Here is a 13,161-nt window from a genome sequence, read left to right on the forward strand (position 1 = left end):
TATGGGTATGGCTATATCTGTATCTAAATGGGGAAGGCTAAGCACAGACCCTCCGGAGTTCGTGGAGCATTCTTTTTTGTTGTTTTCACCTGGCCGGCGCTTCGGGCTGACATATAGAGCAAACAGAAAGACACAATTATTTTTTCATATTATTGTTATTTGTTATAATGGCAGATAGGGGGGCTCCTTTTGGACTGTCCTATCTGACACGCATTTCTCTGCCTTTGGCGCCCTCACAGCGTCGATAAAGGCGGCATTGAATGACTGACAGTGCACTGAGCGAAATTCCAGGGGCTGAGTTTGTTTGGTGTTGGCCTCCGGTATTTGCGCACTTAGATAAGCGCCCATTTGGCAGCCCATCAAAAGTGATAATCGATTGGTTTTTGTTTGGTATTTGTTTGCTGTCGTAGCAGTTCGGAAGCTTTGTTTTGGGAAGAGTTTTTTATGGGGCCGAATTATCGCGAAACGGAAATACTATGGCTTCTGTGCAATAAAGGAGTTATCGGTAATTATTTATGATAAATGTACATAAAGACCATTGTTTTGAAATGTTTATTATCGTTTATGACTTTAACAGCTTTCTTAGGAATTTATTTTTTTTTAATTTTTCTGTATTGTATAAAAGTATTTCATATTTTCCAAATTTCAAATTTAAACTTCTTATGTTTCAAAATATAATTTCGTATATTAATTTTCTTATAAGTAAGGAAGTTAATCTTAGTCATTATACGTGTCTTATATCTGCTCTCTTATAAATAATAATGTTTACTTTCTTAAGAAACTTCAAACTCTTTAAAAAATTTGTATATAGCTTACAAACTTTTTTTATTGGTATTTATACCTTATAAGGTTTTTTTATAGCTAGTTCTTTAGACTCTTTTATACAATTTTTTTTGAAGCGCTATTTTTGCTATTACGGCTTTATAAAATAGGACCGCCCAAGATCACTTTCCCTAGCTGTTTTACGACCAGCCCAAGCAGTCTCACCTGTCATTGCAATAGCTTATGTCAACTGCAAGCGACCCACTTCTAGATCCCCTAACTTCATCTGTTTTTACTGTCTTCCAATTCACAAAAGCGCCGCAGGAACCAGAGCTTTCTTTTTTGGGTTATGCACAGAGAACTCTCCCTTTCTGTTTTTCGCTTTTATCGCAATCCAAACTTCCGCTCAGTGTATCCCCGCCCCCCATTTTTATGGAGCGTTCTGAGGGCAGTTGAGCGCCAGGCGGCCTTTTTGTGATTGCGATTGTGCTGACAACAGAACCACGGACAGAAAGACAGAAAGACAGCCGACGAGCTGTTTATGATGATGATTTCTGCCATATGCCACACATGCCATATCCATGCACCATCACACCAGTTACCATGATTTGGATGTTTTGGCTACGTCTGGGCTGGAAAACTATTATAAACACGACTACATATTTGAGCTGCATAATTACGGCCTGTTGTTTATTTCCTGTAACATGCAAGGCGAAGCCCACCGCGAACCCTCCGCATTCTCTGAAGACAAACACAAAATAGGTCTATTCATGGGGTCTTATAAAGCTGTTCCGCTATTGCAAAACGCATTTTGTCTTATCAGTGAGGCAACTGTCGGCTAAAGAACCCAAAAGGCTCTCGGAATATTCCACATTGCGAAGCATTATATTTGTCTATCAACAGATACAACAGACTGGAATTCGTTTAAAGAACTTGTGACTCAGACAGTCTCAGTCTCTTGGGTTTTCCATACCAAAATTGAAACCAACTTTTGGTTAACAAGGGCTAGTTTTTAGTAGTTTTCTCAGGTTTTTTTTGGTTTCTTTATGCCGAAAATATTTCACATTCCTTTGTACAAAAACAAAACTTAGCAATAGGGAATTTACATTGCTTTACGCTGTGCTTAACTTCTAAAAGTGAAGAAGAAAAGGGCTTAGAAAAGGTAATGAGGGGTTAAGTAGTGTCTGAATTGTAAATATTTATACCGCAGGAATTCCAAGTATTTACTATGCACCCAAAGTATTTGACAACGGTATCGTATGATATATTATTTAGGTAGCATAAATCGAGACAATGCATGGCTCTTTATATTCTCAGACTAACTAAGACATGTTTTTTCGTTCCCATGATAAGCTAAAATACGGGTTAAAATAAATAAATTGATGAAAATTGTCTTTGATTATAAGAATACCCAAACATTTAAAAAACGTTTTAAAAGAATTCGATTTTTTGAAATATTTCAGAATTATTTTTAATTAAATTCCCTAAAGTTCACCAAAATTTTCACAGGGTATTATGACTTCCACCATTAATTGTGATTTCGCAACAACCGCACTTTGTTGGCGCAACACACCGGCACGAGAATCAAATCAATTAGTACGCTTGTCAAATACCTTGTTGTATTTTGGATTAACAACTGAAGCAACATTTTCGGCGATATCGATAAACGATTGTGTAGAATGCTTGCCACACGCCAAACGAGTGCTTCGATAGCTGACCTTGTGCTACCAAATTTTGCCTCCAATCAAAGAATATTTCATGGGTGAAAGAAAGTTAATAATACCCAAGCTTGACCACATTTTACATATGGCAACGTATGCTATTTTAGTTTATTTCCGCTGGAGGGGCATTAAAAACCGATCGGGTTGGCTTAATGACCTAATCCACTTTGTCGGTCTATTTTAGTGTCTTGGTTCCAAAAAAAGGCAACCTTATGCCAAAGTTTATTATCACCGTGACTTAGGTCAGTCACACTTGGTAACTATTGCTGGAGTACAGTCGTGTAGAATTGGCTAATGGTCTAAACTTTAGGCTGTGATTACAGGTGCTCAATTCAAATACTTGGCCGATGATTGGATTGAAGTACTGGTACTCGACGCCCCCACTCGATCGCACATTTTGCAGTACCGAATTACCTTATCAATCGATCTGCCCAGGCGAACGACCTTAGCTCGGGGTCTTGACTCTGCACCCACCTTATGCAAGTTTCAGCCAGACTTTGGCCAAATATTTTGGCCATGACTAAATGAGTGCCTGGAATGCCGACTGCTATCTGTTATCAAACGATTGTGTCGCTTCCGCGTCACTTAATTGAACAAAGAATGTTCAGGCAGCAAACCCTTTTTTTTTTTTTTTTTTTTTTTTGCGTTGTAAACCAAAACTCGGGGATCTGAGGGCCCGACACTCGAGAACCTGGGGGACTGATGTTACGTCTGATTCGGAGCTGATAAAATGCCACGGCGTTTATTGTATTCGACTTGATTTGTTTGGCCATGTCTTTGTCTATCTAATTGCTGTCTACAGAACCACAATTCTCGGAACTGTCCGATGGCCAAGTACTAGAGTCCAGTGGGTAGGATTACGGGCTACCACTAACTGAAATTTCAGTTAGCTCCTCCACAGACAGGTGATTCAGTGTCGGATGGACATTGGACTCGCCTTTCTACGTTTCTTATTTAAAAGCATAATATATCTGTTTGGAGCTTTCAAAACTAAATAGTACCTCAAAGGCACTATATAACTATTCCTAAACTTTATCTTATTATTCAGATTTGAAACCAATGATAAAAACTAAATAGTACCAAAAGACTGCAGCTAACAAATCTTAAACCTTCTCTTATAATTCAGCTTTGAAATCAATTAAGAAGCAGTTTTGTTATATAAACCTTTTCAAAAGATTACAAATCACTTGAGTTTGTTGTGACACCATTGAAAAATGAATATAATAATTATATGGATGTTAATAAATTCTATTAAAAGATATGCTAATATAATAGAAAATTTATTTACATTTATTTAAATCTAGACTTTCCAGCATTACCTTTCAGTTTTAATGCTTTGAAACAAATATGCAATTGCGAAAATTTTTGTGTTGCTTACCCCTGAAATATGGAGTCATTATAGTGGGCGCCGTGCTTGGCGTGGTGGACTTCGTCATGGGCAGCATCGGGTTGGAAATGATTATTTCCCACAAATATCCAGACGAAGTGGTCGAATTCTTTCGCACCATGGACACCAGGACCTGCGTGGCCGGAGTGACAGCCGTAATTTGGGTATTAATGATAGACCATTTCCTTTTAATCTATGGCGCCATCAACGTGAGTTCATTTGTTTCATTTGAATTTGAATAAGAATTTAGTGTCTTATGTATCCATCTATGACTAGAATAATCTTCTGCTTATCGGCACCTGGTTGTTGATAAACTATTTCATATTCCTGTTCACTCTCGTCACCGTGCTGTTGGATGACTGGGCGATCGGCAGAATAAGTAAGACTCGGAATCTGATATCTAACAATCAAAAATGCAAGTTATCTTTTAGTTGGTATCGGCTATAGCTTGATCGTGGTGAGATCTTACTATACTGAATTGAACGTGGTTAGTCCAGTTATCAGCCAAGAAGATAGTACGCAAGAAAATAGTGACGAATCGTCTGCATAAAATGGTCATTTAAAAATATTAATAAAAAAACACAAACCATTTTCGATACAATTTGTCTCCAGAAAGTAATAGTTAAAAAACTCAGACTTTAAATTTCGTTAATCAAAATTGGTAATATTTTTATCACCGATCCGATCACAATAGTCTTTACAATCCCCATTTATAGCTGACTTATTTATTTATTTGTGTATTTATCTTCCTCCTTCCTGAAATGCAAACAGGATTAAGCGATAATGAAACTGCACTTTCCGAAAATGCCGTCAAAAGCCCCGCTTCAGACTCATTAAAAATCCATTAAACTCGATAAAAAAAAGAGAAGGAGATGGAGGCTCCTCCAGAAAGAAAGAGACAGAGGGCGGAATAAGCATTTCTTAATAAGCTTTACACACAAATGTGGAGCACTTGGTGACAGTTCCCGCCGACTTTTTGGGTTTTTTTCCTCCAAAAGGGTGAAGTCAACATCAGACGACAAAAAAATAAAATAAAAGTCGAAAGTCGAGGGCCGGCCACTTAAAAGCTCATTTTGTGAGTGCATTTTGGTGTTGCATATGCAAATAAATCATTCCGTTTCCAATTCGGATTCGTGCCGCTCATGAGATATGCAAAAAATCGACGAGTAAATGAGCTCCGAAATCGTTTAAGGTACAAACGAGCCAAATCAACGCTGATCACGAGCAGTTTATGGTTGCGCATTCATTATAAATTAAAGCGTATATTAACGGATAATCCAAGTCACTAGTGATACCTAAAAATATCTCAAAGAGTGTGAAATTCCTGTTTAATGAATCACTAAGTCACAAGGTAGTTTTCCTTACTAGAGAGGAAACATAAAATGTATATACCAGGCAATTTATGGGACGTTAATTTACTTAAGTCAACTATCTTGCCATTTTTATTTACCTCTACAAAGGAATGCTATAATAAATCACTTTAAATCCATACATAAATAAATGATCAGTCATAAAAGTTTAAAGAAGTGCCTTAAATATGTTCCCAACATTTTTTCTAAATGATGAATAACTCAGTGAATACAAATAAATAGATTTAACATTTAAAGGGGAGCATCACTATGGTTATGTGGTTATGACGTCTCTTAGAGTGACTAATAGTAAGCAATTTTATAATCAAATACAACATTCATATAGCCATTTCCTTTCAGATTCATTTTCAAATTTAATTTAAATAGAGATCGTTTGTGTCGCCGAAGCGTGTGACTAGCATTCAACACCCACTCCCTTTCATAATCTTAAACAAAATTTATTTTAATAGTGATTCATAGCAGTGACCCTATGCTTGCACAAACATCCAGTCATAGTGATCAGGGCTTTAGAGAATCATAAAACCTATTTACCCGATGCAGATACAGATACAGATACAAATACCAGATACAGTTGCATTCGGGTTGAATGACACCCTCGAGTGCAGCTCACACACTGTGTCAAACAATTATCGGGCAATCGATAAGGAAAGGAGCTCCGTCGATTCGCTCCGCTTCGCTACAAAGTTGGGGATAAAGTTATCAACGACATAACTCCCGATACAAAGCGGTTCGGTTTCACAACTTTGTTTAATGATTGGCATAAAATTCACTTTCCGACTGCCTGCCGTGCGTTTTATGCCCTGGATCTAAAAACCCCTGTGATCCAAGCTGCCGACTTGCATCCATCCCATCTAGAATTTATGCGGTGCTATTAAAGAAGTGTCCATAAAACGTTGCGCTTAATTAAAATGGCACGTAACGCGTTTAACCCCAGGATGGCGGGCGGGCCAGCTTTTCAATTTCGCTCAAAGTTGAGTTGCAAATCGTGGCCGGCAGGCAACCTATATTTATGGCTACAAAATCGGCATCCTTTTTCACTGCCTAATGAGATTTTCACAAAAGCAAAAATCATAATTTCCACGCGCAACGAAGCGCAGCAAATTACCATTTTGCCAAAGGGGGCGTGGCATTTGCCACAGTTTTGCTTACAGGCAGCCACACCCATTTCTGGAAAATAAAAAAAGGCAAACTTCGAACCAAAAGTATAGTTAAATTTATTTTTAAGCGAATATATTTATTAATAATTTATTATTTATAATTTTAAGTTTTCGCATTACTTTGTCTTTAAGTGTTGATTACCTCACTATCTGACTTGAAGAGATTTTCATATTCGTTGGGTTTTATTTTCTGGCAGCTGACAAGAAAATCGTTCACTCTCACTTTTAACTTCACTTTGAAAACGAAAGAGTGACAACATTGATTCGTAGATTAACTGGTCTTGGGCAAAACAAATTTATGGATGCTCCTCAGACGTGGAACTTAAAAGTGACGTGTTTAGCCGTAAAAATAAGTGATATTTCTTCCAAGGAATTCCCGTGTTCATCCGCTAAATATAAAGTATACTCTATTTGTTTGCCAAAGAGAATTTGATTTATCATTGTTGAATAGCAAATATCTGATCGAATGCTTAAGGAATTTCATTATTCTCTGATAGAGTTCCAAATGTGTCCAAATAAATCTTATCGTGGCGGACAAGGGAAGAAGTCCCTCCTATTTTGATTTGTGTTTTATTCAATACGAGACCAACAAATCTGCTTTATGACGGGAAGCGAATGCAGATTAGGAAATCAATCCACTACAAATGTTTGGCCTCGTTCACAATAATTTGCCGCCATGATTATCTATTGAATTTCCAGCGGCAAGTTGGCAAATATTAATAATCCGCCGCGTTGTACCGCTTATGCAATGAGCCGTGCCAATTACAGATTTCTTTGCGATTGCCCGCCCATCGAGGCGTAAGTAATGTAGGGGGCGCTGAAAAATTCGATACCCGAATGGATCATTAAAATCTGAAATTTTCTGCACATTAAACCGGCCACGAGATACAGTATCTGATACATATCAGTTTCACCCCAGGACACGGACACTCTGCACCCCAGGTGCAGAGTGATATCGTCTCGGACGGAGCTTGTGTCTTGAACCCTTTCGTCGCATAAGGCAACATAATTCGCTTCCGTTTGCCAATCCAAACAAAAATAAAGCAAAAGACAAAAAGGCATGCGGATAAGTGCACTGCGAAAAAATTTAAAATTCCAACAAAAATGAAAGTAACGGTTAACAAGAATAGAGCAATAAAACGTTGTAGTAGGGTAATAAGAATCACAAGCTTTAAAATCTTAAATTAAAAAAAACACTTCGATTTAGAAATGACTAAGAACCTTAATTAAGTGGCTTTGTTATTATAAATTAGTTTCGTTTACTACTGTGCTTTTACTGCACTTTACATTTTCAGTATTATAAAAATTTAAATTAAATCTAACTTTTATAACACCACCAATTTATTTTAAGTTTTGTACAACAATATTTATTTGAAGTATTATTTATAATTATATAAATACAACTGTCTACTGTACTTTCCCAACTTAATTAAAATTGAAAAATTTTAACAACAAATTAAATGGATATTGAAATGATTTGTTTTTTTTAGAAAAAAATACCCTTTGAAAGCCGAACATTTAATTGGATTTCTTTGGGAACAAGGGATACAAAAACTTTTTGAAATAAGGATGAATAAGGATAATAATTTTGAAACAGATGTTTTTTCAGTTGCATGTATTGCTGTTTGAGTGTAGCCGAAGTAGCAGTGAGGGTTGTCAGTCCTTCGACAGCTTCCTTTTGTGGTTCCCCGCAAAGTCTTAGCCCCTCTGCCCTGCGTTTGTGTGTCAGTTGCCAGTTTCGCGTCTTTCCGCTTCCGTTTTGCACGACCCGATGCGACCCCATAAATCCGCTCACTGTTTGTCTTAGATCGTCCCACTCCCATTTTCCATTTCCCCCTGCCCATTTCCCTCCCCATTTCCCCTCCCCTAGCCAACTGCCCTCCGTCGTGGCTTTTCCTCGTCGCCAGTTATCCTACACATATTTATTTTCCTTTTAAATGTGTTTTTTGTTGATTTTATTGCATCGCTCTGGCAGTTCAATGAACGCATTTGTCGGCGCCATTTGCCAAGTCATCCCCAGCCCCACCCCCTTTTTTTTCTATAAATCCCCTGCTTCACCCAAAAAAAAGGCCCCCTCCTTGGCACGTTGTTATTCTTAAATTTCAAATATTCCAACATATTACATTCTCATACTCGTTGGAGGCACGCAAACATTTTGGCGTACATTTCCGCAGGAAAATGGCAGCCGAAATGCCAAAAGGCCAGCGGACCAGGTGGTGAAAGTGGGTGGGTGGAGCAGGTGGGTGGGCTGGTTTGGGGGTGGGGCGACCTTTTGCAGCATGTTCATGCCGTTTGACATGCAACTTGGGGCGCAGTAGGGTCGCTGCTAAGGGAGAGCTTCGGCTAGACTCATTACACAAAAGGGGGCGATTTTTTGTGGCAACTAACAGTGGCATAATTTGATGGCCCAAAAAAACTTAAATTTCAAAGAAATATCTTTAAATTATATATTGTTTTAAGATGTTCATATTGGCAGAAAATAGTTTTGTAGAGTTTTATAGGTTAAACATTTTAATATGAAAGGTTTTCTTCAATCCTTTTCAATTTAGTAATTGTTTTATATTATAGTATACCTATAAAAATACCTATTAGTGATTAGAAGAAATTCAAAGTTATTTTTCTCTCATTACTTTTTCTAAAGACCTTATTGTTACCTTCTGTGTAATATTTAATAATATTATAAATCTGATTACACAATTACTTATGTGGCTAGAGACTTAAGTTCACCAAAAATTTACTTAACCAACATTTTGTTACCTATAATCAATTTTCTATCTATTAAATTTTGTACCCGAATTCAAAAACTAACCCACTGTACCGACCACCCAATTTTCCCCTTTCACCGGACGACTGGTCCATTATGTTATTACATTTACTACAATAACCAAATTACAGGTCTGTCGAGGGGCAGGCACTTCCGTTCTATTGATTACATTTGCATTTTGATTAACAAACGATTCGACCCCTGCCCCGTCGACATTTGGATGTTATCCCCACCTCCCAGTCCAGCGTTATTTGTATTAACTGGCCTGTGGCAAGTGTTTAGATTTGCTTTAATCACCTTTATTACTTGTCAAACACGATTCGCCCGCAGGCCACATTTTCCGCACTGGCAGGTGGATATTTTGTTGGCTTTGCGGTTTTTTGTTTACATGTTTGGGAACAGCAGAAAATGTGTGTAAAACTCAATACGCTTTTGGCTTTTGCGGTCGGGACCAAAAACAAATTCGATACAAACGGACGACGACACGTGCCCGAAAACCGAAAACTGAAAACCGAAAACAAGGAAACCACAAGATCCTGTCCAGATATATGGGCAGGGTCGTAAACCAATCTGGAAGGGAATCAATTAAAGCTCATTAGCCTGGCCCAGAAACCGAAAATAGCCAGGCTACTCGGCCGATAACGTTGCTGTCCGCCCCGTCGAATATACGGGTAATATACGATCCGATAGCAAAGTCCGCCGTAGAAAGGCGAGCGGATGCCACTGGAGACGATCTGATAGAGCCGGTGTCAAGGAGTCTTTAACGAGGAATTTCGCTGCGATTTATTTACGATTTATTTTGATTTCGCTATTCGGGGCAATCTTTATGAGGCTTTCCACTATGCGCTCCATAAATCTCCGCCAGCTGTGGCGCTTTAATGCCAGATTCGCACGTCATCCCGATTTGTCCCAGTCGTCCTCAATTGACTGATAAGACCAACAAATAGTGCACAGTCATCTAAAAGTGCTTTAAAGGGAATCACAAAGTTCGATTTATGTATGCTACTCAGGATATATTTAGAGGTGAAACAATTAGGGTAATATTATACAAGTAAGAGAAGTATGGAAACTAAAGTTTTAAACATTTGTTTTACCTTTAATCGTATTGAAAAGAAATGTTATATTCTAAAAAAAAAAATGAGTTTATAAAACGCGATTAAATAGTCAAACTAGAGCAATTCCAATTTCCAGGTAAAGAATAATGAGAAAGTACTCTTGAAGGCAATATAATTATTTCTAATAACTGAAAAGCATTCGCCATTTGAAGGTTATCCACTCGATCAATCTCGTTGAGCCTTCCGACAACAAAAAACTTTCACCTGTGCCAACTGTCAAAGATTTCCTTATAACTTTTGGCCACACGATACCCCGAAGCGTGACTCATTTCCCAGGCATTTTCGCAGGTGAAAACCTGGCCAAATGGAGGCTCGCCAAAAGCCAAATGGCCAAGTAGCGCGTGGGCCCAGACTTTAATCGTAATCAGTCATTGTTATTGATTGGGTGCTACCCATACCCCACCACCCACCATCCACCACCCATCGCCTCAAAAAGACCGCGATGATTGACAGTAAATAGCGGCGCTTAGTGTGCGAGTGAGAGGGGCAGCTGTGAGAGGGAGAGGGCGATTAGGGAGCTAGCTGGTCAGCAGTTGGCCACAAAGTTCAAGTGGGGCCAAAGCGTAGCTGCCAACTCGTTCCACCGCCGCATGGGGCTGTCAACGCGATAATCAACTGCAAATCTTAATGTTTTATATGCTGAGTTTAAATAGAAAATGTATTGAGTTTGTCACGTTGGGCAACAGCATTTCCGGCTGCATACTTATTAGCACAATTAAAATTAACTTGAATTATAAATAAACTAAAAGAATAATATTGTGCAAAGCGTAAAACAATAAATAACAATTTTACATAAATGTATATATATTTATTCTTACTAGATTAGCAAAGTTAAAAAAATACCTATTATGATAGAGACATATGTTTCCTATTAGAGAGTGATGTTGTTTACATAAAATACAACATTTCAATTCTAATTAAATTATGTGTGATGATAGAACACAATTTATAATAAAGCTAAGGTTTAAAAAAATCGTTTTCATCGGTTTGTAATAAGAAATAAAGCTCAAATATTTCTGGTGGACCCAAATTAAGTTTTTATTTTTAATTTGGCTCAAAATGTAATGAGAAATTTTTGTGTTTAGTATTTGTACCTATTTTAATTAATAATTCTTCCCAAAACAGTAAACCATCTGACTTATCACATCTTATTACTGCAGTGTATTTGTGTCTTCGCTGAATTAATCAAATCTCTCTCAAAATGGAGAAACCAACCGAAACGTAACAAAACAATTTGTTTGCCAAAATGGCAAATTAAATTGTTAAGTTTATTAAACAGCATAGTCGGTTGTCACGCCGATGTCAAAAAGGCCAAACGGTAAACGTCGAGGCAGCCGAAACCAAAAACGAAAAAAATCCAATGTTGCCAATGGGTTTTGGCCAAAACAGCAGCGCGGCTCACTGGAAGCCATTAAGCAGACAATAAGCTGCGTCTTTTTAAATGCCTGTCTTTGGCAGGTTCTCGGTGACCGGCGCATGCAATTAAAGCCAAGCCGAGTAGTTGGCTAAATTGCTGAAGTGAAGTGACCACCCACGCCGCCGGCCGGCCAATTAGTTTGATGAGCGTTTTCGGCTGCCGTTGACGGCAAATGAGCAGCGCAAAAAATTAATTAGCTTTTTGCGGTATCCGCTTGATTGGCCAAACCACCGGCCAGCCCTGCGAAAAAGTTGCCAAAATAAAGATTGATTTGAGTTTGGGATTTGTTTTGGCATCAGTGTGACCTCAACGAGGTCATTGTTGAGCTCGTTAAATAAATGCACGATTCAAGTTGGATAACCCTTCAAATGTTGTTATTGAAAATACATTACCATCATAGCCTAAAACTAATGGCACATACAATGGAATGCATTCTCTTTATTCTGCTTAGCAATTTTAACTATATAAAAAGCAATGTGATAACTACATACTAAGATATTTAATGTACATTTTTGATACAACTTTCGAAGTTTTTTTGTAAAATACATTACAAACATCGCTTTAAAATAATTATCTATAACCCTGAACACATGCTCTTTATTCTGCTGATTAGTTATAACTACAAATACTAAAATTGTAATCAACTTTTATAATAAACGTTTTTGTACTCAATAGAGAGCGCAAAATAAATTCCAATCACTATCTTTACCTCTTATAAAGGTCCAAACTGTAATCTTACCAAAAAAAAAACCTTTTATAATTTTCTAAAGAATTTCCCTTTAAAATTATTTCAAGAGCCCATCTCAGCTTCACATAATATCGATTAATTGACTTTTTTGAGTAGTTGCAAAAAATATCCCAGCCATCTTGATGACAGCCACGTCTAAGAACTTTTATTTCGCTAATAAACAGCCCTCGTCCATCACTTGACAACTTAACTTAACATATTTCGAGTTGTTTGTAAGCAAATCTAATCGGTGGCAATCTTCGAGTCACATTCCTTGTGACGTCACAGCGATAGCAATCCGGCAATCTGTTTGTTGGCCCGTGACTTTGGCCAATATTTTAACAAAACTTAACCCGACTTTCTTACGCGTAATATGGGAGCTGCTGTACGCTTCATGGCAGTTGGCAACAGCGCCGATAACTGGGTCGCAAAAAAGTGAAAAGTAATTGTTTACGAGCTTATTTGAGGTCTAAGGCTTTGGAGAGGTCCCATCGAAAATGGTAACTGAGTCACGGGAGTGATGAAATCGGGGAACCGATTAATTCAGGAAACAACCTTTGGACCGAACGAACGATATAACTTCGTTGAAGGGGAAGCCAACACAACTTAATCCCACTTAAGGTTCCTGTTAATTTCGCTTAACATTTGAAAAGTATAATTATCTTTTGAGTACTGACCGCTTTGGGTGAAATTAAAATGTCATTTTGGTCTGCTGTTTGAAAACAGAATGCGCAGAAGTAA

At 37.9% G+C, this 13,161-nt stretch overlaps 2 protein-coding genes across 3 annotated transcripts in view; both read left to right on the forward strand.

Annotated features, from left to right (window-relative positions):
• The window catches only part of LOC108144682 (ras guanine nucleotide exchange factor glfB), a 64,684-nt gene that overhangs the window by 20,590 nt on the left and 30,933 nt on the right, over positions 1-13,161 (forward strand). The gene's annotated exons all lie outside the window — the stretch shown is intronic.
• Positions 3,799-4,461, forward strand: LOC108144683. Its single transcript, XM_017269747.2, has 3 exons — positions 3,799-4,079; positions 4,147-4,249; positions 4,302-4,461. Exons 1-3 carry the CDS (start codon positions 3,831-3,833, stop codon positions 4,418-4,420), a joined length of 471 nt encoding a protein of 156 aa, XP_017125236.1. The 5' UTR covers positions 3,799-3,830; the 3' UTR covers positions 4,421-4,461.

Source organism: Drosophila elegans, unplaced genomic scaffold, assembly GCF_018152505.1.
Source record: "Drosophila elegans isolate 14027-0461.03 unplaced genomic scaffold, ASM1815250v1 contig_183, whole genome shotgun sequence".
Taxonomy (NCBI): Eukaryota; Metazoa; Arthropoda; class Insecta; order Diptera; family Drosophilidae; genus Drosophila; species Drosophila elegans.